This window comes from Anneissia japonica, unplaced genomic scaffold (assembly GCF_011630105.1).
Source record: "Anneissia japonica isolate Jap-2015-1 unplaced genomic scaffold, ASM1163010v1 scaffold6233_len141684_cov196, whole genome shotgun sequence".
NCBI lineage: Eukaryota > Metazoa > Echinodermata > Crinoidea > Comatulida > Comatulidae > Anneissia > Anneissia japonica.
The window spans coordinates 115556-141897 of NW_022705308.1; the positions used below are offsets into that span (position 1 = coordinate 115556).

General features: G+C 35.1%; 3 protein-coding genes across 3 annotated transcripts; all 3 read right to left on the minus strand.

Moving 5' to 3' along the window:
* Positions 1 to 6106: 6106 nt before the first annotated feature.
* Positions 6107 to 7278, minus strand: LOC117105495 (alpha-N-acetylgalactosamine-specific lectin-like). Its single transcript, XM_033246662.1, has 2 exons — positions 7113 to 7278; positions 6107 to 6770 (listed from the first exon to the last, which is right to left on the minus strand). The coding sequence occupies exons 1-2, from the start codon at positions 7121 to 7123 to the stop codon at positions 6263 to 6265; spliced, it is 519 nt and encodes a 172-aa protein (XP_033102553.1). The 5' UTR covers positions 7124 to 7278; the 3' UTR covers positions 6107 to 6262.
* A 3437-nt stretch (positions 7279 to 10715) lies between these two features.
* On the minus strand, positions 10716 to 21283 carry LOC117105494 (carboxypeptidase B-like). Its single transcript, XM_033246660.1, has 9 exons — positions 21156 to 21283; positions 20570 to 20749; positions 20091 to 20172; positions 18898 to 19086; positions 18738 to 18845; positions 15434 to 15544; positions 14541 to 14631; positions 12258 to 12548; positions 10716 to 11130 (listed from the first exon to the last, which is right to left on the minus strand). The coding sequence occupies exons 2-9, from the start codon at positions 20638 to 20640 to the stop codon at positions 10952 to 10954; spliced, it is 1122 nt and encodes a 373-aa protein (XP_033102551.1). The 5' UTR covers positions 20641 to 20749; positions 21156 to 21283; the 3' UTR covers positions 10716 to 10951.
* A 3578-nt stretch (positions 21284 to 24861) lies between these two features.
* LOC117105492 (carboxypeptidase B-like) lies at positions 24862 to 25817 on the minus strand. Its single transcript, XM_033246658.1, has 2 exons — positions 25649 to 25817; positions 24862 to 25113 (listed from the first exon to the last, which is right to left on the minus strand). Exons 1-2 carry the CDS (start codon positions 25791 to 25793, stop codon positions 24935 to 24937), a joined length of 324 nt encoding a protein of 107 aa, XP_033102549.1. The 5' UTR covers positions 25794 to 25817; the 3' UTR covers positions 24862 to 24934.
* Positions 25818 to 26342: the final 525 nt, after the last annotated feature.

Here is a 26342-nt window from a genome sequence, read left to right on the forward strand (position 1 = left end):
TAGAACTTCATTAAAAATATCTCGTGAGTTCTCTAATCTTATAATCTCCTAATTATAGCCTTGATATGTTGAGAAAATACACAGGGCTGGATTTATGGCCTGTGGTACCTGGGACTGTACTTGCAAATGGGCCTACTCTGTGGCTAAAAGTAAAACATAGACCAGATTTTCTGTGATTTTTGCTGGGGTGTATTTTCCCCATTGGGGCATGGGCTATAAGGATGGCGCCCCAAAAGCCCCTGTGTTAATCTGGCCCTGAAAATATATTAAAAATGATATTTGCAGAAGAAAAAAAAATGATGAGATGGTAAAAATTAAAAGATAAACAACAAGGTCAGTTAGTGTACTCCTCATCCGGTTCTGTCCGATGCAGGATTATATAACTGGTATCATGGGATTACTGAAGGCCAAACGAATCTATGTTTTTAAAGTATTTCATTGTCAATTTTTATCGTAATCAATATCAGTATTATATTGGCAAAAACAATGGGACTTTTCTCTCGAAAATCTTTGTTTATGTTGTATTTTACAAATCAGTTTATATTTTTTTTGTATTTGATTGAATATTTAAATGCGAACCCCTCACGAGTAAAATGCTTAAGCGTCCCGGAAGCTGTGGCGGCTCCATCGGGATGGGACTGGGACTTAAACAACCACCGGCAGGTCAAGACCCCTGTCGTCGGGCACTGATGACCATGACAAATATAAAAATACCCCCACACCAAACCAACACATATCTGTCACACCCTGAGAGGGCTATTTCCGGCCATACATCCAAAGGTTCCTATTCTTGAAAAAAAAATCTCATTTGGGAGGGGGAGCCAACATATGTCTGTCACACTCTGAGAGTGCTATTTCCGGCCATCCATCCAGAGGTTCATATTATTTTATAAAATCTTATTTGGGAGGGGGAACCCTTCTCCCAGTTCGGCCTACGAGCTCAAGTCCCCCTGTCGGAGAGCTTTAGCCCCCATAAAATATATCATAAAGCCGCCACTGCCCAGAAGGGTGCAACCACCCCCACCCCACGGGTTCCCATCTAGTCCCAATTATAAACATTTCAAATGTATGCCTATACTGCAAGTGGACTTATAATTGGGATTTACAGAAACAGACTCGAACAGTTAATAATCTTCTATCTACTGGGTAACCTGTCCAATAAATTAGTAATATAATAATGAGGTTTAGGGAGCGGAGCTTTTCAGTTGTGAGAAAAATTCCTGTAACATTGACAAGAATGGCGGCATTTATAACCACCAATCTATTCAACTCCACTCCGTTACATGATCGTATAATAACTAGTGTACTTACTGGTAGTAATAGTAGCCTACCGTGCTATCATATTATTCTTTTGAGGTTTTTGGTTAGGCTTGTAATCAGTTGTAATAGGTGGTCTATGTACGATATAAATGTATATAGATATGGTTTGCAATATTAGAGTGAAAAGTTAATTGTTAATTTTATACAATATGAAGAAGACAATGATATATTTACAAGAGATGTATGGTATTATTAAAAGTCAATATAATTTACACTGAGACACTCAGATTGTTGAGATAGGCCAGAGTAAAGGAGCTAATTATTTTCAAGATGGTGCTATTCATATTCAAATCACTCAATTTTCTCTCTTTTTGTATCTGCTTTTTGTCTTTGTATCTCTCTATAGCATATCATAATAATTCTTATTGTATTTTTCTTGCTGCTGGGTGAATCTAACAACCTCCCTCCAGCCGCCAAGACACAACTGAGGGGTTGCTATAGTAGCCGACAACTGGACTGGATGAAATCTAATGTCATACAGAAGACTATTTTTTTTTTCTTTTTTAAATAGTTGTTTTTCTAGTCAAATGTACAGTAATGCTTTTCACTGGATTAGATGGCGAAAAATGAGCTTTCCCGACATTTTTTCCCGGACGTCACCGGCTATCGTACCACCCCCTCTGGATGCGCCCCAGGTGTATCATACATGTTAAGACAATCAATATGTGAAGCCCAGTCGGCCGGCCAGGTACTACAAGATTAACATAGGCCTATGTGCAAGAATAATATTCTAAAGCATAATATTGAATACTGTTATGTCTTCAACTATAACTTTAGAAAGACATTTACAAATGAAAGCCAAATTTGAATACTGTACCCTAAATTTTGGAAAGACACCAATCTTTTTTAAAGTATATGTCAGTCTCTGCCATACAGACTATTTGGATAGTTTTTAATGATCTTCAAAACGTCTTAAAGAAGTAACGCCAAATTTATTACCTATAGCCTATATTAAAGAACTGTGAACCAAGAGTTTTGCTATGTCGAAAAAATAGGTAACTGATAAAGAATGTAGTAAAAACTAGATCGTAAAAACCATGATAAAAGTTCTCGTCTAATATTTTGTAGATTTTTGCCATATTTTAATGAACATAAATATGGACTAAAAATATGCCAATAATGGTAAGACACCTAAAATATTTGTGCTACGATATCTTCAAGATCTGTGCACGAGTTTGGGCGGTAAAATAGTATTTGATGGTGATAGGCCTGTTAACGGATTATAATTGATTCGATGTAAAATGTGTAAACTATAGAAAATCGAATAAATTATACAGAAATGCACTTTTTCTCCGCCCTGGAAGACCTCAGAACTGTATAAAGTACTATTATTGAACATGAGCTGATGCCCTGAAGAAGGGTCAGAATTCCCCGACGAATGCAAAGTGGACGTGGTCGAGCTTTAATTAAAAGGATTGGAAATACTAATATGTAGAAAATACATATAATTTCTTTTTCTCCCCGACGAATTGTGCTTTTTCTCCCCGACGAAGGGGGAAGCTCTCCCCGGCGCCCCCCTCCCCCGCTGGCGCCACCCCTGCTCACAAATGGACTTGGTAGGTGTAAGCCTGGTAAACAAATAGATGCGTAATATGTAACGCTTATACAAGAGTCCAAGCACAGGCACTGATACTGGTACTTGTTTAGTGGGCTTGATACAACCAATTACAGCTGATTATAAATTTTTGTTTTTGTTTTTGTTTTTGTATTGGTTAATTGTCTATACGTCACTCGTACTACACAGCAACAATCCGCCAATTAAACCAAACTGTTCAAACATTATGAAAACTAAAGAAAGTACATTGACAACAGATAGGCCAAGTTAAACTGGACACGGCACACATAGCGTCTGGGAAGCTCATATTTTCTACATGTTTCCACTATCACTGTAAAAGTTATTTCTTTTTCTGTACAAAATAAGTCCATTGAAATCACACAATATTGAATTCCATGATAGCTCTTTGAATGTTTTCATGGTGGATTTATTCGGTATAAACACCAAGGATAGCCCACGAAAGTCTAGAAAAAGACTTATTTCCAGTGGGGTCCTTCGTGGTGATTGGGCAGTACACTGACCGGGAGACAATCCCCTAGGCCTACTCTTTTCCGTGCACATGGGCTATAATACACACGGGACCAATGGCTTAAACGTCTCATCCGAAAGACGATGTACTATTTTAACTTGTATTTCAACCCTCTAGCTGAAACACAAGGAGTGGGAATTGAACCGGGACATAGAGATCTTCACGGTTCAGCGCACACAATCATAGTGGCACCACCAGATTAGCTGACTGAGCTAATCTGGTTTTCCGTTTAATGATAATTAATCTAAGCCTATCTCAGAAAACATCATTGTGATTATAGTAAAGTATGATGATAGCAAAGTTAAGATTATTGTTAATAGCAAAGTTAAGATTATTGTTAAGTCTTCACGTCACGGTGACACGCCTGCCATATAGCCAGCCTTTATCCATTTATTATTTTTGTTACTTCTTTACCTTCTGCTGATTGGCGGGCTACATTAAAGACAAAAAAAGTTGCTTGACGAAAAACTCTGAACGGTTAAAGAGTTTCTAAGATGCTTCCATGTATGTTGAAATGAATAAAGATATACAGTATTTATAGAATCCAGAGGTGACGGAACTGAATAAAGATATACAGTATTTATAGAATCCAGAGGTGACGGAACTGAATAAAGATATACAGTATTTATAGAATCCAGAGGTGACGGAACTGAATAAAGATATACAGTATTTATAGAATCCAGAGGTGACGGAACTGAATAAAGATATACAGTATTTATAGAATCCAGAGGTGACGGAACTGAATAAAGATATACAGTATTAGCCTACTGATGTACTGTGTATAGCAGGGGACGATGAAGCATAATTATTAATATGACTAGGCCTAAGTAGACAGTGCAATTATATGTGAGAAAAAGTACACTTTCGAAAGAAATAAATGAAAATAAGAAAAAAAATTAACTAGGGCCTAAGAACAATTCAGTTGCAGACGTACCTTGTTTAAGTATTATATGCTAACTATGCGGCTCTTGTAGCCCTAGCTAGGCAAGGCATTCATGTTCAAAGCAGTGCTGTTTGTTTATCCATGAAAAAAGCACGCCGGGAATGTTTGCTTAACCAGGAAAAAGGTGACGTAATCTAGCTTATGACGTATGCATGCTAACTATAGCGTGGTGTGACGTCACCAAAAAATAAAAAATTTCTATTATAACCAAAATATTAATAACTACAAGGTTTGCGGGCGTAAATTCCCTTAATACAAATTAAGGGTAGCACCATCTCCTTGCCATACAAATTACAGCTCTCATTGACGTCTCAGTCGAGAAATACTGTTAGCTGAAGTTTTTCTCGAAAATCTGACTACGATACCAAATCGAAATTCACGTTCCACTTCTGACTCTGAGTTGTGCTTCGCACACGCCGCTGGGAGCGGCATTCCGGGAACCCTGCGTCTAGGCATTATTATTATTGGATCGTCATTACTAATTTGTTGATGTAACAACATCATATTTTCGTAATACAGTATAGGCCTTATATTTTTTAAATACTAATTGTATTAGCAAATGACTAGGCTTAGGGCCTAGTCCTAGTGTGCAACGTTGTCGTTTTCGGCCGCCGAATGTAAAGGTTAGGGCCGACGCATGCATTATTATTATTGGATCGTCATTATTAATGTGTTGATGTAACAACATCATATTTTCGTAATACAGTAGGCCTATAGGCCTTATATATTTTTAAATACTAATAGCAAATGACTAGGCTTAGGGCCTAGCCCTAGTGTACAAATTCTTGAGTATCTATTAACTGGCAAAAAAAGTTGGAAAAAAAGTTTGGTTACACCCGTTGTTACTAACAGGACCATGAGATGTAGAAGACGCAAGCTACAGTACGCAACTCAACTCCTATTAAGAAGACCATTGTTGCAATGCAATAACTCAGTCTATATAAAGGTGTTTTGAAGTAATCCCCACCAATTTCCTAACACATTTCTGTTAATTTATGACTAAACAGGATACCGTACATAAGAAAGTTCATTAGAGAGTACCGGTATGTGTACATAAGCATAAGTTTTATTATTACCGCTAAAACAAAATGAAAATGTTGAAAAAAGGTACGATATTTAATTATGTAAAAGTTGATAATAGTAAAAACGAAGACTTTGATGCTTCTAATTAATAATGCTAAACTCATTTGTAAATGAACTCATTCATCAACATTAGTGGTTGAATACAATAGACCTTTCCGGAGTGTCAATCAAACTTATCAACTGACTAATCAGAACAGCGCTAGGGATACGCGCGCGTCTCACAAACACACGTGTTGTCCCACAAACGCACGTGTTCGCGTATGTTTTAACACTGTCGTCTTGTGGGACCTTAGCAACAATATCCAAGGGGCGGGGCTTAGCGGAAAGGTCCATTGTCAGAAGATGCAAAACAATAAATGATACATTAAACAGAATGTAGATTTATAGTTTCTAAATTACTCAAGTGTGTAGGAATACACGATTATTTTATAAGAAGATAATATTATTTTGTTAAGTCATATGGGCTCAGACCTTTAAAGATTGATGATAAACATGATCATCATTTTTTGGTTGAATTATATAAAATATATGCATTATTGTTATTTAGCAATACGACATTTACTACACATTTAAAAACAATCTATGAGACAATCTAAGTTAATTAACACCCATTGGTGTTACGTCGACAGTGCTGTTTATATGCGAAATTCTTGGGATGCGTAGTAAAATTTACAAATGAATCTTGATTTGGGTTCGCAACCATAGGTTAGCAAGTGGGGGTACTGTTCATTTTGTATGATCTCTCTCTCTCTCACACACACACTCTCTCTCTCTCTTTTCAGATTTAGCATTACTAGGCACTCTTTCATTATGATTGTTAACATGTGCAATACTACTGTGGCAGTTCACACACGTAGGACAATGTACGATGACATTCCGTATCGTTCCAAAGTAGTATTTTGCCATCTGAATCCTTCAATACATGAGCACAGTCTTCGTTTCCGTGGTTGTTAGGTTCCGACCGTTTCCAATTTGTATACGATCCTTCTTTCTTGTTGTCTGTCCATACGAAACTGCCTTCTTTGGCTCTATCAGACAATCCAATCCAGTAGGCTCGATTACTGGAATCAGTCGAGCCACCGGTAGACGAATCCCAGAGTTGCGAAACAAACCTGTTCTCATCTGCGTTTCGGATAGAAACTAGATGACCGACTACCTTCTTGTTGAAGAGTTGTTTACAGCTTTCTTCTGCAGCTGACCAGCTCAACTTTTTCCCGAAGACACGGTAGCAACTTCCTTGAAATGGGACCCAAAATGCGGGACACACGTTACATGCCTCAGCGGCGGAAGATTTCGTTGCTGTCAACAAAATACTTATACCCAGGAACAACTTGACTTTCCTGTCGAAGAAAATAATAATCAGTTTATCGTTGATATAGACTACTTCATCGTTCTGAGAAAATTACTTCCCTTGACCTAATTTTCACCATGGCCATTTTTTTTATATAGATACTAACGGGTTATAATTGATTCGAGTTGGAATTGCAAAATTGTGGAGATGTCTGGGATAGACAAATTTACTTCTTCAAACATTATAGAAAATAGCACATTCTACTGTTGAAAATATAAAATTCATTTGTGATAATGATAGACGAATACTGCGCACGCTGTGCTGACAGTCGTCAACGTATTTTGTGGTTTCGATCTCTAAAATAGATAGGCCTATATACAGGGATACTTACAATATTTGCATGGCTGCCTCACAAATCGGCTTGGTAGATAATGGATAACCTTTTTTGTGCTTTTGTGTAACTCTTAGATCATAGGTCTACGCTCCACGGGTACTAGTACTTGTTTTAGTGGGTTAACATTGACTGAGAAGGTAATATTAAACAGGACACGACCGGGCCCCGGAAGCTCATATTATTTTCTGCATGCTTTCACTTTCACAACAAGGTTTATTTTTCTGAACAGTCATTTGCCGTTATAATAACTGCGTTGAAAATCACACAGTATTTCATAGTAGCTCTTTAAAAGTTTTCATATTTTCAGTTTTCGGTTTTCCAAAAATATTTGATATGTTGAACAACTGATTTTCTAAGACACAAAAAGCATATGACGAAAAACACGGGAGCGTTTTGTGATACATATTTTTTTATATTTGAAAACTTGAAGAAAATGGTAGTAGAATAAGGAAACATGCCGGTCAACGTTCAAGTAATAATATGATGAGACGGCGGCCAAAATTGATGAAAAAAAGAAAAAGAAAACCACGAACACGAAAAGCATATGTGAACTGATTTGAGACACAAAAAGCATGTGGACGAAAAACTCGGGAGCGGTTAATAAGATACAGATTTTTGAATCTTTAAAAACTGACGTTTAAAAAGAGACGTAACTACCCTCTTCTCCCACCCCACTAGTTTTTGAATATTAAAAAAACTGTAGCTCATTAATCGCTCCCAGGTATTTCGTCAAATGTGCGTTTTATGTCTTAGAAAAATCAGTTGTAAAATATCAACATGTTTTCCTCCTGAACCTGGTTGTCATCTAGTGCGCAGACATAATAGTAACGTTCAAATCAGAAGCCTGCTGATGAAATCTCTGTCAAAGCAAGGACGTATGTTACGTCGTATTTTGTAATATTTGTCGTATTTTGTAATACCTATCGTATTTTGTAATAAACCTTGTCGTATTTTGTAATAACTCTCCGTCGACAATTTTTATTTAATCCCTCAAAAACTGCAAAGGTATACTGTAGTAGAAAACATGCATCTGATGTGTTATTACAAAGTAGACCTACGACAGCTCAGTTTATTACAAAATACGACGGAGAGTTATTACAGAATACGACAGCTCTGTTAGTACAAAATACGATAAGGTTTATTACAAAATACGACAAGGTTTATTACAAAATACGACAGGTACAGTGTATTACAAAATACAATTATTACAAAATACGACGTAACAGACGTACCGGTACTGTATATGGATGCAAAATGTGTAAGTCCATGGAATAATGTTATACCGCCATGATAAGTCGTTGGTCAAAATGTAAGCCCTTGGTCATTCAAAGCTGGCTTTCCAAAATTCAGGGCTTGATTTACTGAAACTTAATAACTTCAACACAATTATATTAAATGACAACTTCGTTGAATGTAAACCATACTCGTATATAATTTAACTAAAAAACTCGTGATTTATTGTCCATAAAAAATAATTTGTTTGATAAGGTTTATTGGAGGCGTCACCTGGCAGAATTCCCCTACTCCCAAACAGAGATAGGAGAAGTAACATAAAGAGTGTAATACTGTTGAAATTTTTAAACACTGTGTCTGCATATTCAACACGTCAACACACAGCTACTGTGTGTTTATTTTGGGATTGGGTTTTCTTGCACTGACCCATCATACGATTAATCATCCTAATAATTCTTTTTAAGCGAATGTCCAAATCACAAAAGAATGAAATTAGCATTAAAATAAGCAAACGTTGTTTTGAAAACTCTCAAATGCCATTGAAATTGAACTGTTCATCTCAGAGGGTGTATTTTTACCAGCGGAGCTTCCGGGGCACGGCCGATAAATGTGTGGTATCCGGTTCAAAATTATCTGCTGCCTATTGCGTATTACGGCCGTACATGTTATACATTAAGAATAACCCTGGATGCAGATATTATCGACTTACTTATTTATGTCTACTTTAAAACAATCGACAAGAAGCCAGCTGCTACGCCAACAGTTTTTGCCACTTTTTCAGTCCTTGGCGTGCGGTTTTGTTTTGTTTGTTTTTAACATAATTTGGCAATGTTTTGGAACATCTGCCTTAATATTAGCAAGCCAACGGCCTTATAATATTCTTCAAAGCTGTAATACTGTTTTAATCGCACACCATACCAATTTAGTATATAGTATTGCCATTCATTGCTGCTATTGGAACACGTTGCTGTTGGCGATTTATATTGTTTGCTTTGCACTGCCGTTTTCCTTTATTTAGACAAGTTAGCATGGTTGATCACGACTAACTTGCATTTATCTTGTTTAACGTATACTTTTATTTTCTTTAATGTGAAGTTCGCATATATATATATCTGTCTCTTATACACATCTAGAAATATTAATATATAAATTTTTATTATTTTAATGAAATTTATTGAAATATTGATATATTTGCATATTATTATATTTATCATAATGTATTTAATAAAATAATCTTATATTTTGAAATTTATTACATTTGTGATAAAAATTTATTACATTAGAGGTCAATGAATTTTAATACATTAGTGGTTAGTACATTAGCACTACATTAGTGGTTAGTGTTTTATTACATTAGTGGTTGATTTTTATTACATTAGTGGTTAATATTACATTAGTGGTTGATTATTACATTAGTGGGTCATACAGGCAGTGGCGCCGAGAGGCCGGGGTAACCGGGGAAAGTGCCCCGGGGCCCGGGAAAATAGAAAATACGAATAGACCTGATAGAGATTCGATTGTCAAATAAATACTGAATTAATATATTAAACCAGTGGTGGATTTGAGGCCCACCTCTTAAAATTTTCGAGATAACCAGTACAGGCTATGTAATTTCTTGAATAAAGAGTATGTCTATGTCTATGTCTAACCATGATGGGGCTGAGGAAGATAGACCTTTCATCTGTGAAAGTTCTTGTCTAGGCCCCTCTATTTCAAATTCCTGGATCCGCCTTTGTACTTTGTTTTGAATTTTTTCAGCAATTTTTTTATGACCTGGTGAAATTAGGCAATATATAGCGATTACATTAGTCCTCTAATCCAAATAAAGGCCGTAGCTTCCGGGTGTACGGGCACCAGGGATCTGTCCCTTGATCAAGCTGGGACCCTAGGTGGCCCTTAGACTCCCAACCAATAGGTCCAGGGAGCGAAGTCAGCCCCGGGGCCCACGGCCGCTTGGCAGCCCTGCATACAGGTAGTAGTAAGAGGGGCCCCGTGTCCTCTCCGACGCCTAGGCCCCAGGAAAGCACACAGGTGTCACGTCACTGTTAAGGCTTGGTAGTAAAGTCCTAAGTAGTAGTAGGAGGGTCCGGTGCCCCTTTTAATTTGGAGCCCGGGGTTGCGCCTCCGAGAGCCCACTGTAAATAACTAATTTAATATAAATATAGGCAGAATATTTTAGGCCTTTTGCTGTATATATCAAAAATATAAATATATTCAAATTTACTGTACTCATTATTTTAACTCTGATATGAATACAATGGAAATTTGCTGTTTATACACGAAAAGTGGTTTACATTAACATTTTGCAGTTATTATTTTAATACAGAAGTAGAATGGAACAAACTTAATTGATGGAGGACACAAAGACACATGTAATATTATATTTACTGTATTTAACTTGTTGTTATTCCTTAATATAAATAATATATATATATATCAATATATATATAATATATATATATATAAGTATATAGGCCTACCCTAAATCTTCATTTATCACTTGAGTATGTTATTTTCATAGAGAGATGTAATTTCATTCAGATAAAAATCGCACTGATTGATTTCAGATTTGTGTGAATATTTCCCTAGTCTAAAAGGATGGTCTACATAACATGTTTAGCGATCACTTTGACTGCTTCAAACGTTTCAATGGCAGTTGGTTCGATATATCTGTCGGGAAGGGTAAATCCGTATAGGCCAGTATCACGAAGCTCGACGGCGTAGGAATATTTGATACCGAGTTTACCGTACGCCCAGTCTATGCTGGAACCAGATGCTTCATCTAAAAAAAAATTTAAAAAATAAAATTGTTGTAATAGTACGAATTACGATAATGATAGTATAAATAAGTGATAATGATGTTGAGAAAATGAAGATGGAATATGAAGATGATGATAATGATGACGATGATGATAATGAAAATAATGATAAAGGTTATGATAAATGTGATGATGGGGACTGTGATGGAGATAGAGAAAATGATGATGATGATGATGATGATGATGATGATGATGATGATGATGATGATGATGATGATGATGATGATGAAGGTAGAGATGAGAATGAACATTGAGATGGAAGTGATGGTGATGATAATGATCATGACGGTAAGGACGACGACGATGATGATGATGACAATGAAGATGTACAAGAATATATTTATGGTGATAGAGGTGATTTGCGGTGGTATTCTTAGGGCTAATGAGAATGGCGGTGAAGGTGACAGTAGTGATGTTGATGGATGGTGATGATAGTTGACCAACTTGCATAGGTGTCTAGCACCTGTTTGGTTTTTTCCATGCCTTGTTTGTTTAGCTATTTTGTTCGGGATGATGTATATGGCAGAAATTTGAATTTATTTGAATATTAATGTTTGTATTTTAAAAACATGTTTATTTGTTTTTTTGTTTAGAATTCATACAACCACAAAATACAATAGATATAACAACATAACAGAATTCTGGGATAGAAAAACACAATAAAGTAGCCAAACAGCCGACTTATTTCCATTTTGGTCTCCGAAACAATAACTAACACAAAAATATATATTATAAGTTTAAACTAACCATTTGCCTCTGGAAGAAAATAATTCTTTTATCCCACCCGATTTGATAATATTGAATTTAATTTCTTTTTAAAGATTGATATACTATTAATTTCCTGAATTGGACTGTAGTAAATTCCAAAGGCGAATGATTGTAGACAAAAAAATGGATTTACAATTAATACCTTGTTTATCTCTAAAATTTGAAAATTTTGCAAATCTTGTGTTATAATTATGTACATATTTTGCCCTCACAATCCCTTCTTTTAAATATTCTGGACATGCATCATTCAAAATTCTAAACATATTATTTAACTTAATCTGTGGTACTGTATGTGTTGGTTTACAGTATGAAGTATACGTACAGATTGTGTTAGCAACAGTTCCATGCGTATACTTGGTGCCATAAACGGCCGTCAGAGCTTCAACTGCCTTCGATTGCAGATTTATCTGGTCATTGTAGTCACTGCTTATTGGTAGGTCCTTGGTGTAAGACCATGTCGACATCCACATCTGAGAATAGGCATGGAAGTCAATGAAGACACGGATGTCCTTCAAGCTGGCCATGTAATCGGTGACGCTCTTGACTTCGATCTCAGAGAAGGCACTTGATCCGTAATATGCATCGTTGCATGGGAAACGGCTAGCACCGGGCTCTGTTAATACAGATGTTGCACAATATAATTGAAAATTAAGAAGATATGATAACCAAACAATGATATGCAAATTACAGAAGTTCTAAGACACTATTAAAAACAAAAGACAAAGAAGCCATTATTTCTTGCATAGGCGTAGATCCCGGGGGATGGGGGATATATCCCCCACCCCAATATTTGACAAGGGGGGGGGGGGATGGTCCATTGTATCATCCCCCCAATATTTTGACTATGTATGGGATAAAATGGAGCTTTACACACTTCAAAAGACTGTCACAGAAATAATTTGCACTGTCTTATGCGCTTACAAAGATGAAAATTAGCATAATGTATTAATGTTGATAACAAAATTATTTTATCTGGTACCAATCTAAGCTCTTCTTTCATTAGATGTTAGATGTGCTTGCTAAGAGAGCCACATTTCACACTGAAGGGTGTGTACGACATCAGTAATGTTATGTCAATTCCAAGAATGTTTAAGGTTATATCGGTTGATGAGGAATTTATTGATTAGGCCTATAATAGCAAATTGCATCAATTTATTTTGCAAAAACAAGGTTTCCAGCTTCAGATGGGGGCACATCTCCTGTCCGCACAAGGGCATATATTGGCGCTAACACCAGGCGCGTAACAGGGGTCTTGGGTCAGAGTGGGTATTTATTTTTTTATTTTTAAAGAGGGTAACCCTTCTAGTTTAGCCCAATAGGTTAACTGATATTCAGGACCGTCTTTAATAACATTAAAGAACAGTACAAACAACATCCTTACAACATAATAATAATAATAATAATAATAATAATAATAATAATAATAATAATAATAATATAATAACAATAACAATAACAATAACAATAACAATAACAATAACAATAATAATAATAATAATAATAATAATAATAATAATAATAATAATCCCCATATAGAAAACAATACGACATAGGGCTTATTTTATTTATAATATAGGCCACACACTTGTGTTTGAAACTAAATATAAGCATTTTCATCATGGTTTTATTTATTACAAACATATTCTTTCACCATCTATACACATTGAGGCCCTTCTTTTAGGTTAAAATGATCTATCTTAAATCTGTCCTTGAGTTTGGGACTATTATGTGTTTAAATAACTTAAAAGGATAAAACTAAAAAAGCCCTAAAAAATGCGCGCCAAGCGCGCAAAATATTTTTGTGTTTTTAATTCTAATTTCGTCGAAATTGATGAAAACTCCCTAAAATGTGCAATTTATAGAGGAAATTGGCCTACCGTAATGCGCGCAAAGAATTTGAAAATTTTAGGCACTTTCAGAGGATGCATTTGTCAAGGGGTGGAGAAAGATTTTCCAAAGATGAATATTTTCCCCTTGTCCCCTGTTGTTTTTAATGTTAATTTCGTTGGAATTGATCAAAACTCCCTAAAATGTGCAATTTTTAGAGGAAATTGGGCCATGTTAACAAGAAATGCGCGCGAAATTTGAGGTTTTTAGGCACTTTCAGGGGATGAAAGGGCATTTATAAAGGGGTGGGGAAAATTTTTCAAAGATAGATATTTTCACCTTGTTCCCCAGTGGTTACGCCATCGGGCAGCATAGATCAAAGGAGTTATTACAGTTTTTTGAAGTGGAGAAGGGGTTGCAGGGTGTTGTGAGTCTGGTCATTATGATATCTTCCTTTTTATTCTTGTCTTTATTTTTCTCTTCTCTTTTTTCTTTTCTTTTCCTCTTCTTTCTCTTTCCCCCCCTCTCCCCTCTTTCTTTTCTCTTATTACCCAGCCCGGTACGACGGCTTGGTCAGCCCGGTAAAAACCGTCAGCCTCCCCCCCCCCCCCGCGCCTGTTACGACGCCAATCATCCCCCCAATGAAAAATATTTTTCTACGCCACTGATTTCTTGGATGATATTAAGATGAACTTAAGTTATTTTATTACTAGGACTGAATAATTACAGAATGGAGGCTTAGGATGTATAAACGTGGTTGCGAATTCATTGCACTCACCACTCCAATGCCAGTCCCAGTTACGGTTGGGATCGGTTCCTACACAGGATGAACCCGAGTTGGGAGAACGTGTTTTACGCCACATACGATCCTATAAGTAGAAATAACAACATTATTAATAAATAATAATTATTATTATTAGGCATATTTTCGTTGATTTACAAAATTGTTTCATTAAATGGATTAATTATTTAAATATTATAATTATAATAATATTAGTGTGTTATATAAAACGATAATTAATACTTAATTATAGTGATTTAGTGCGAGGTATTGCTCAATGAAAACAATTTTGTAAATCTTTTTTAAATTTGTGAGTGTCAGCTGATATTATGCGACCCTTTACTATATTAACCATGGAGGAAAGATTAATTAATGTTTCCTCCATGTATTAACTATAGTCCAAAGATCTTATAAACACAAGATAGCGTTCTCCGCGATTTACGCGTGCAAATTCTGTAATAAGGCATGAATGGCGCCCTCTTGCTAAATTGGAAACTTTTGACCTTTGACCGCTATGACCATACCGTTCCGTACGAAACATTTACATGAAACTCCACTCGGGCCGTCTCGGCTGAATCGACCCGAAAATCTCATTGGTATAATAGCGCATGAATGACGCCCTCTTGCTAAATTGGAAACTTTTGAACCTTGACCGACGCTTCTATTTGTTACGCGTAAATCGCGGAGAACGCTATCTTGTGTTTATAAGATCTTTGCTATAGTCTCATTGTGAGGCTTAGGGTGTTGAGTTGTAAGGGAAAAATCTGGTGATTAGAACCATGGAGGTATAACTATTTTATACCTCCATGTTAGAACCCATATTTCTGGAATTTAAAATCAAGCGCATCATGAAACCGCCAGGCTGCACCTCTAACAATAAACCTACTTACGCCGTTCCATGTGTAATGATATCCATCAACATTGAAGACCGGAATAATGTAGAAATCTAATGAGTCCATCATGGAGGTGATATCGGTGTCTTTTTTGTAATTGGAAACCAGCTGACCATCGAAAAAAATAAAGAAGTACACATCTATGTTATTAGAATTTGTGGAGCTATGACTGATATGTAATCAATTATTGTCGAATGTTAGATCAATGCAAACATTAGTGATGAAAGACATTTTAATACAGTGGCAGTGGAGTGGGAGTATGCCTACAATATTACGTACCGTATTTTATTGAGACTATTACACCAATATGGTTTTCGGTTATTTTTTTAGTTATGTATTTATTGGTAATAGGAGACGTACTTCAATGTGTATTGTGTATTGAACTTTTTGGCAATGTGATAGGCCTAATGATATTATTATCAAAAAAAAATAAATATACTGTCTTACTGTCAATAATGTAAATACTAGAAAAACAGAAAAATTTATAAAAGTTAAACTTAAAATTTTACAATAAAAAATGTTAGGTCAATGATATATCAAAATGCCAAATGATAGTTTAGTAATTCACTTCGAAGTTTTCAATATGTTTTCCCTTTACACTGATTAACATGATATTGCTAATTTATTTTTATTCAGATATTTATTGTAAATACCAAATGTTTGGTTTATGTAAATAATTGGAAAATGAAAGTAAGATCTTCCCACACGAAAGATAAAAAAATAATTGAGACTTCATTACTTGATATTTATCTTGACAGGAATAGAGAATGTCTAATTCGATATTATTGTTATTGCCCATTTTGTTCATTATCAGTATCATTGTTATTTTCATTGCTATTTCTCTTTTCATTGTCGTTTTCATTATAATTATCATTAGGGAGTTTTCGCATCAAATTTGTAGACAACCTTAGCATATCAATTTTTTTTTAAATTTATATCTGTCACAACATATGCGATTCATGCCGACCTTTATTAGTATTAGCAGGGAGTTGTAACAACTCCCTGGTATTAGCTATAGTATTAGCTATGTTCCGACGATCACTACTATCAGATGCAAGTTAATGAGAAATCCAGTCAAGGCACGAGAATCACACGGATAGTTATATTACTGGTGTTTCAATAAAACGAAGACGACAAAACAGGAATTACATTAGGCATAGGCTAGGCCGAATGCTATGGCGAGGGCCTTCCTGGGCTTATGACTCTTTTTGGTAGGCCATCCCAACTATCGATAAATAAAAGGCATTTAATATGTTTAGCAATTTAATTGTTTCATCTCCACTTGGTAGAGCATTCCGTAAAAGCGAAATAACAGACTCTGAGTTTTTTCTTTTACCTAGCCTAGGCCTACCTATAAACATTAAGAGATTTCTGCAGATTTACCAAGCTAACTACCACATGTTGTTTTGCTAGTGGCTAAAGATAAGGCTACCGTATTAGCTGTAATCTCAGAATCATGTATCCCATTGGCGTTCGCCGTATATCGTTCAGCAGTATCTTTAGACACAGCGAACGAATTACCACGATATGACGCGAATATTTATATGAAGTTTACAACGAACGGTTGTAATACAGGGGTGGCGCCAGCGGGAGGGGGGAAGGTCCCCCCGTCGGGGAGAGCTGAAGAAGAAGCACAAATCGTCGGGGAGAAAAAAAAATTATATGTATTTTTTACATATTAATAGACTCTAAAATCGATTAAATAAGCCTTTGAAACCCCTGAATTGTCAAAATTTTCAGTGGCTTCGCCCCCAGGACCAATTTCGGAACCTATTAATCGAAGCTCTACGACGCCCACTTTACTTTCGTCGGGGAAATCTGACCCCTCGTCGGGGCACCGGCCCCCGTCGGGGACCTCCCCCCCCCCCGTCGGGCAAATCCTGGCGCCACCCCTGTAGTAATAGAAATTTATTCTGTAATGTTTTATTTCGATTCCCTTTGACAATTATAAAGTAAAAAACAATTCAAAAGGGTAATTTTAAAGATGCCTTGGTTAATACTCAACTAGGCCTAGAATTGTCGCTAAAAGGAGAAGTGGTCAAGCTACAGATGTTATTGTGGTAAAACGTTCTTCGGATGAGAGCCTTGCCAATCCGGTCATTTGTCGGTGTTAGCTTGGGGGTTGAAGCGCGTGTTTTCTATCAGGTGATCCCGTTCATACGGTTGGTGTCAACCAGTGGTGGCGCCAGAGGGGAACGTCGGGGAAGCCCCCCCCCCCCCCGACGGTAAGACGAGTAACTTTTGTCGGGGAACAAACAAATAAAAAAAAATTACATGTAATGTTCGTTTAGCCACCATATTGTTTTCATTAAACTATTTGTGTTAACTTTTCATTACAACAACAACAATAATAATAATGATAATGATAATGATAATAACAATAATAATAATAATAATAATAATAATAATAATAATAATAATAATAATAATAATAATAATAATAATAATAATTCAATAAGACTAATTCAATAAGACTAATTATAAATAATTTGCGTTCTGTTATGACAAATGCTCGTTTGGATAGCCTCATGATGCTTGGAATACATCGTGATAGATGAAGCATCCGCGACCATGACAGCGTGGTTGACAGATTTCATGCAAAATTTCCAAAATATAGAATTTCACTTTCAAGAATGAGGGTTTGAAAATAAATTAGATGGTTACATTGCATACTCTTTGTTTCTTGTTTTATTCAAGATGTTTTGGTTTTGGAAGCTGATTTCGACATTAGAAAGCATGGTCTACATGAAGTCATATTATAGTAACTCAATGCATATCAAATACCGGTAAGTAATAAAAATTCGCCATAATTCATCAATTGGACCCCACCGGGGGCCATGTACAGCCCACCTGGCCCCCAGCCAAGTGAGACTCGATTCGCTGCACTAGCCCCCCCCNNNNCCCCCCCCCGTCGGGGCCTTTAGCCCCTCCGTCGGGCATGTCCTGGCGCCATCACTGGTGTCAACCTCATAACAAGCGCTTGTTCGATAACACGATATCACCGTGAGTAACTACACCGTCGGAACAAGGCTTAGGCACGGATGACGATAATGATAATGACGTACAAGCCCGTAGCGTGACTTAATTATGTGGAGGTTCGTTTCAATGGAAAGTGGACCCTTTGGCTTGTATGATCTCCGATATTTGTTTATTTAAATATTTGTTTATTTGTTGTTTTTGTCCTTCTTCTTCTCTACGTTTACCTGATTCTCTACAGGATATTTTAACCCTCCACTTTAAACATTATCAGTTATAATTATCATTTTCATCAACTACTTCAAAATAACCTTTGATTTCTTACCTCATGGGTCATGTAGATCATTGTTGCTGGGGAAACCCATTCGCGTGAATGAATGCCGCCCTCAAGCCAAACAATCGGTTTATTTCTTCCAGAACCGAGCTGAATAATAAATATTAAAAGGTAAATTGAGCGATTGAATATATATATATATATATATGATAATTCCTTTAGCACTCATCTCACGACTGTGACGCATCTGGTCGTCAATGAGGGGCTGGATATCCTCTATAACGATATCAACGATCAAGTTGTACTCTTTAGTGATGGCCAACACGGTTGCTACCATTTGCGGAGGAACCATGATGTCCACGGGTGATCCTGTCGCGCGGATGTCTTTCCAGAAATCTACCTGTTGAAACAAAAATATTTCATAAAAATATTTTTAAAAAAATGAAATATTAAACAATTTTATAATATATATATATATATATATATATATATATATATATATATGTATGATTATTAGAAATGTTATTTTTGACAAGTACATTTATATATGTATGTAAAATTAAAGCCAGATAAATTTGAAAATACCGTATTTATTCAAATAAACGCCCCGCTTTGAATAAACTCCCCCTTCTCCCTCTCCTCGAATAAACGCCTCTCTAGAGCCTTATTTGCAATAAACGCCTCCCTAGACCCGACCGTTATTGTTTTCTTCGAATAACGCCACCTTAAATGACTGTAAACAAATATATAATGGAAGCAACATAATTCTTAACACATTCTATTAATGTTCTACTGTAGAATTACATTTTTTCTGACCTGGTTGGGATTAATACCGTACCTTTACGATCACACAATAACACATTTTCACGGTAATTGTGTGTTGTAGTTCCGCATTTACCGTGGACGTTTATTTGAGTATACCTATCCATTTTACACTAAAAAAAAATTAATAAATAAACGCCTCCATCGAATGAACGCCTCTCTCAAATAAACTCTCCTTAAAAAGTAATTCTTAACAACAAACGCCCCGGGGCGTTTATTCGAATATGGTACATTATTATACTGAAACGGAATGTATCATGCATTAACGCCTTGTGTTAACTCATTAGGCAGCGTTTTAGGCTGACATGGGCTAGCGCCGTTGGTATTTCACCATTACTCATGTTTCATTCTTTTCGGGTTTAAATAGCCTTGTAAGTGGTTTAATGAAGATACGTTGAATAACAAATATAAATATGATAAATATTAAACGGAATTTACTTATAAATTGGAAAACATCGATGACAAGATTAAAATACTAATACCAGATACTATAATGTTAAGATTGTTAATCGTTTTAACGTTTAAATAATATTTATTCAATAATGCCTGTAACAAAGTCAATGTCATTTTAAAATATTGTACCTTATCTTGAATAACTGATTTCAGTTTTGTTAGCATTTGGATCTCATTTTCATTTGTCGGGGTGATGCGAAGTAGCTTATATCTATAAAAAAAAATATTTTAAATATATTGTTAGTCACATATATAAACAAATATAATGCGGTAATGCATCATATGACCTGAATGTTATTGTCGGAAACTAGCGTTGTTCCACATGTGCAAAAGAATATGAAATTTAGATTCGAATTCCCAACGAAGCCTCAGTGGCCCAGTTTGTTAAGGCGTCTGCATATACAACAGAAGGTCCCAGGAGTCTGGGTTGGGAAACCACACCCACATATTTCTCTTTAGTGTTCAAAATTAAATATACATATATGTGTATGTTTTGAGGAGTTGTACAATATATCTATAACGTTATGTTGTACAACATAACGTTATAGATATAGGCTAACAACAAAGTTAAACCGGTAGAGATATGCATATCGGAAGATTCTACTTACCCATCGTATTTTCGTGGTTCAGCGCTGCAAAGCACTATCGCCGTTGCGAGGACCAGCAACCTAACATTCATGGTGACTGCGTTCCATTTCAGAGAATGTACACGGACCACTGCTTATAAACACAGCTTACAACATTTCCTTTATCTTTAAGAGATACATTGTGGAACCTAACAGATGTCCCTGCCAATAAAGGTGATTCAATAAGAATTCAATTTAGATAATTATCAACTTGATTATAAATAAGAGGAATTCCATGTGTATATGCAGAAATTAAATAAAGATAATATGTTTGTTTAGTAAGTTTAGAATATTGATTGTGAAGATATACCTTTCTTTCAATAACGTCAATTAGATATGTTTTACGCCATCAAAACATACCATATGTCTTTTTTCGTCCGCCTTACAATGTGGTGCAGTGTGCAATAGTTCAAAGTCTATTTAAGACACCGCTTGAGTTTGTCATGGGGGAAGGCAATTTAGCTTAGCTAATATTTATCAGGCAGGCTACGACGTATCACGTTATGTTAAATGAAAACATGAATAAGTCCTATAGTAAAGGTTTAAATATTATTTCGATGTACCATACCTTTAAACATGTGTAATCACAGGTGTTGCGGCTTGTTGATGTATTTAAAACTTAAAGATGATAGCGCCTCCTAGGTTACAGCAAAGAATAGTCTTTGGTTACGGGCATAGTACGCCGTAGTTATCAATTGCACTATAATTGCAAAACTGTAGATTTATCGTATTGCGTATATAAGCTCTGATAACAAATATGATAACATTTTCAATATCATAATGCTTTTTATTATTTCAACACATCAGAACCTGTCGTATGGAACGCCGATCCTGTAAAATAATTTGTATGAATAACAATTATTAGGCCATTTTAAGTTTCTATTCCTTTCCAATAAACGTAGCCACTCGATCATAAAAGGTTAGCTTTGGTTTGCACTGGATTCGTTTCTGTAACCAAAGTGGAATTAGCAAAATTAACAATGTCGTTTTTTGGTTTTTGTTTTTTGTTTTTTTTTATTCTGTTCTTTTTTTGGATTTGATTACTCATGTGCATGTATCACTCACAGCCAAACCCACCCACCCATACAGATAGCTTATGGCACTATATATTGCCATAAATTAGGCCTATACGACATAGTATTAGCTAGATTAACTGGGCTGGCTACGGGACTGATGGAATAGTGTTATATAATATTAGACGATTGACCAAACTGATATACTGTATATTTTAATATGGGTGCATATATGCACTTAGTAAATGCCTACTAGGCCTTTTTGATAAATTGTGTATAGGCCTATAATTGTTATCGATTAATGTTGGGTCTTTTTACATTTTAAAAGTACAGTATTATTCTAAATTATATTTTACTGAAATTTTCATACAAAACTGCAGTAAGTGTATCTTGTATAATGGATTTTATTATTATTCAATGAATTTTTCCATTGATTTGTGTGGTTTTTGTATGAATGCACCAATAACGAATCAGTTCAATTCAGCGTAGTTATAATACAGATAAGGCCTACTTTAGAATAATTATGTATATGCCTATAAAAGATGGCGACTGAGACATACATTATCAGGATAGGCTGAATACACTTACCATCTTAAGAATATAAGATTTTTAAATATCACCAGCATTCTTGGTTTCAAAGGTCTTTATAATTTACGTTAACAGAATTTGTTCGTAGAAGTGAGTGTTGTGAGGTCAGGCGTTTTTACTGGAAAGCCAAAAGCAATATTTTTCTAAACTCTGCTGTTGTGTCCTTTCCCAGACTCTGGGAAGAGCTGCCTCCTCTGCTTCAAAACTCTGTTAATATTTCCTCTTTTAAGAATGATTTAGTTAAGCATTTTATATCTTTATATGTTTCTGATTAATTCTGAGTTTTTTTGTTGTACTGGTGTATTTCATTATATGAATTATAGGGAGCAATTCCTCTTCGGGCTTTCGCCTGTTCTCTATCCGGGCAATCCATGTTGTTTCGATTCTTTTGCCAAATAAATATTATTATTATTATTATTATTATTATTATTATTATTATTATTATTATGCATGTTGACGAGAACGATGTGCAGACGATCTCACACAAATGCGAGGTGCTGTCGGTGGACGAATACAACCAAAGAACCAAGAAGATCAGCGGGAAGTGTAAAGAAGATATGTATTACTTAGCTGGAACGTACGACCCAACTAATGGCCATTTGGTTCCAGTATCACAGATGGAGAACTTTAAATAAACAAATCTTGAGTTAGCAAATTGTAAACCGAGTTTTTTTTTCACATTGATAGGCCTTTCTCTTATTCACATCTAGATTTGTATAAGAGACAGTTATTATTATTATTGTTATTATTAATATTATTATTATTATTATTAATATTATTATTATTATCATTATTATCATTATTAATATTATTATTATTATTATCATTATTATTATTATTGTTATTATTAATATTATTATTATTATTATTAATATTATTATTATTATTATTATTAAAAAAGCCGGGCGCTCACTGCGTCGTACGACGGTCCTCGAGACCGCATTGGCGTAACGCCTATGCGCTCTCATGCGGTAGTCCGCCATTGTACATTTTATAATATCAGCCCCACCAGGGCAACAGCATAATGTGTGTCTCTGAAATCGACTGTAGGACATATATCATATTATATCCAGAGGAGGGTGGGGGCTGCCGGCCCGTTGCCCCACTATTTGTCAAAATATTTTTTAATGAGAATAAAAAGAAAATTATATTCACAATATCATGTCTCCGTGAGTGCCATTTCCAGCCATCTAGAGGTGCCATAATCATAAATTTTCGTAAATAAAATTGGTACGACGAATCCAACTCCGCTCCTTGCACTGATGACACGACGCCGTCTGCTTACAAACAGAAGTATGGTACAAGGTGCAAAATAAAATAAGTTTGGCATTTTGTGCATTGAAAGCTTATCAAACACGACGCAATGAGACGATTAATTGAAGTATTAGCTAGAGGTATTGAAGTATAATTTATACCGCACACCATATTTTTTTTTATTGTTTATTACCTTCAATGAACTATTCAATTAAGAGAAAGATTATAATTAAACAAAGAAAACCACGAATAAAGGAGAATAGAAAAAAAATGAGCTATGCTCACAAAAGAAATAGGCCTATACAAAATGATGTCATATAGGGGCCTAAATTTTAAGAATGATTATCGACATGTTTTACATTTTTAATGAATGAATGAATAAAAGTGGTAGTACGCAGCAAAAAGGGAAAATAAAGTCTCATTATGTTTCTGTCATTGGTTTTCACGGTTAAGATTAATATTGCATTGTTTAATTGTTTAGTGTTACATTAATTGTAGCGGCAGTTTGGCGCAGCGGTATAGGTTCGAACTTTCAATCGTAAGGTCGGGGTTTCGAGTCTCCGCTGTGCAGATTCGCTTGTGTCCTTGGGAAAGGCACTTTAGCTACATTGCTTCAGTCCACCCAGCTGTATCAATGGGTACCAGCAATCCAGTGGGAGGACAACTCTCATCTGCTTCACACTACAGAAACTGGGGATAAGCTTCAGCCCTATGAACCCCAGTGGCTCGGAAAGGATTTAGTAGTAGTAGTTTAGTTACATTAATTGATTGAGTGGTGTTTCTATTACAATTGGTGACCTAATTGGTGACCTTGGTCTTTGGCAGTGATCAATATTGATATTGATTTTGGTTCATATGAGCCTACGGCATTTTATTTTGTTTAGAATTCAGATTTTTGTGAAAACTCATCAGAAACTGAATGTTTCCCGGTAAAATTGTTGTTAAATTGCAGTAAATTGACCACCGACCTTCTGTTATTTGATTGGATTTTAATTGATTGCGGATTGCTTGTAGATTGATTATGGATTTTGCCCATAATAATAATAATAATAATAATAATAATAATAATAATAATAATAATAATATTAATAATAATAATAATAATAATAATAATACTAATAATAATACTAATAATAATACTAATAATACTAATAATACTAATAATACTAATAATAATACTAATAATACTAATAATAATAATAATAATAATAATAATAATAATAATAATAATAATAATAATAATAATAATAATAATAATAATAATAAAACATTTATATAGCGCCAATACAGCGACACTTTTGATTTTAACTAATATATGTACAGTACATATATTATATACCGGATATCTTCCTACACGGTAACAATTGCTTATAAAAAAAAAATACTACAATTGAACATTTGCCTAATATTTATTAAAAATATATATCAATGTGTCTTCGAAGAAATGATAAATTCCAGCTATAATATCTATTAAACGACGCAAGTTCTGATACTACAAAATATGGTTCAAAACAACTTTAAGTCCTTCGAATGTTTCAATGGCCGTTGGTTCTATAAATCTGGGTGGAAGTGAGAATCCGTACCAGCCCTTATCGCGAAGCTCCACTGCGTATGAATATGTAATGCCCAGCGCACCATATGTCCAATCCACACTGTTTCCTGATGCTACATCTGGAGATAAAATACAATAATATTAATCTACATGATAATATACCAGTAATGTTTGTATTTGCCTAATAAAATCATAAACAATATAATTAAATATTGTTGTTCTCCATTTTTATTTGTCGACTTTTAAAAACTAGAACGAGAAAATAATATCATAAATTTAAACAATAAAATTCAATATTTGTGCTTGCAATATCAGTATTCATAGAAACCAAATGAAGTTATTTGAACATTTTAAAGTGCTTGTGTTAATTTAAAAAAAAAAGTCCGACTGTTCAGAGGCGCCATAATCACAAATGCTATAACCTGAGCCCCAACCAAGGACTTGGCTTGGTCCAGACTCTCTATCTGTGGAAGCCCCCCCCCCCAACTATGTCAAATTTCTTGATCCGCCACTGATCTCTATAACTACATTGACGAATCTAGATTAGGGATTCGATCATTAATTCTATGAAGCCTAAATCATCTTTCAGAGATCAACCATCTGGTGTGTTATCTTTCCTTACAGTTTTGGATATGTATAATTTCAATATCTTACACATCGTATTTGCTATCGGTCCATGCGTGTAGTTAGTTCCATAGGCAGCGACCACGGCAGCTACCGCGTCTGCCAGCAAATTGTTCTGATCGTCAAAGTCATCGGGTCGGGAATTTTCGGTGTAACCCCACGGCGACATCCACATTTGTGAGTACACAGACCTATTATATAATATAACATACTGCATGGGCCTACATATTTGACATAGTCCTACATACGAGTACTGTAAGATACTTCGATAATGTATAAATATGACTGTTAATGGATGTTTATAAGAAAGAAAAAAAAATTAATTTGCAGAAAAGAAATGCTTATATATTGTAAATTGATTGAAATTAATGGTATATGTAATATATTTGTTATGGCATGTAACAAGAAGTCAGATTAATCTTTTACAAATTGTCGTCTTATATTATGTTGGATTGTAAACACTGTTCTTATTGTATTGTTTAATTAAGATTAAAGAAATATTTAAACTATTTAAGTTATTGTTATTAATGAAAAGAACATATAATTTACAGAAAAGAAATAGAATATTCAAAATAAAAATTTTCCGTTGAATTTTCAACTTCTCTAATTTAAGTACAATAGGCATATGAATTATTATTTTTGAGCCGATGATGTTAAAGAAATATTTAATTGTGTAATTTGGGTGTTCCATTTACAAGCTACATGTATATATGATATATAGACC

Coding starts and splice junctions, on each gene's coding strand:
- LOC117105492 (XM_033246658.1), bottom strand. CDS start 25,793: ATGTGGATGTCGCCGTGGGGTTACACCGAAAATTCCCGACCCGATGAC. Junction 25,114..25,648: donor ACCGATAGCAAATACGATGT/GTAAGATATTGA, acceptor TTTTATCTCCAG/ATGTAGCATCAGGAAACAGT.
- LOC117105494 (XM_033246660.1), bottom strand. CDS start 20,640: ATGAATGTTAGGTTGCTGGTCCTCGCAACGGCGATAGTGCTTTGCAGC. Junction 19,087..20,090: donor AATCAGTTATTCAAGATAAG/GTACAATATTTT, acceptor TTGTTTCAACAG/GTAGATTTCTGGAAAGACAT. Junction 15,545..18,737: donor TGATCTACATGACCCATGAG/GTAAGAAATCAA, acceptor TTCGATGGTCAG/CTGGTTTCCAATTACAAAAA.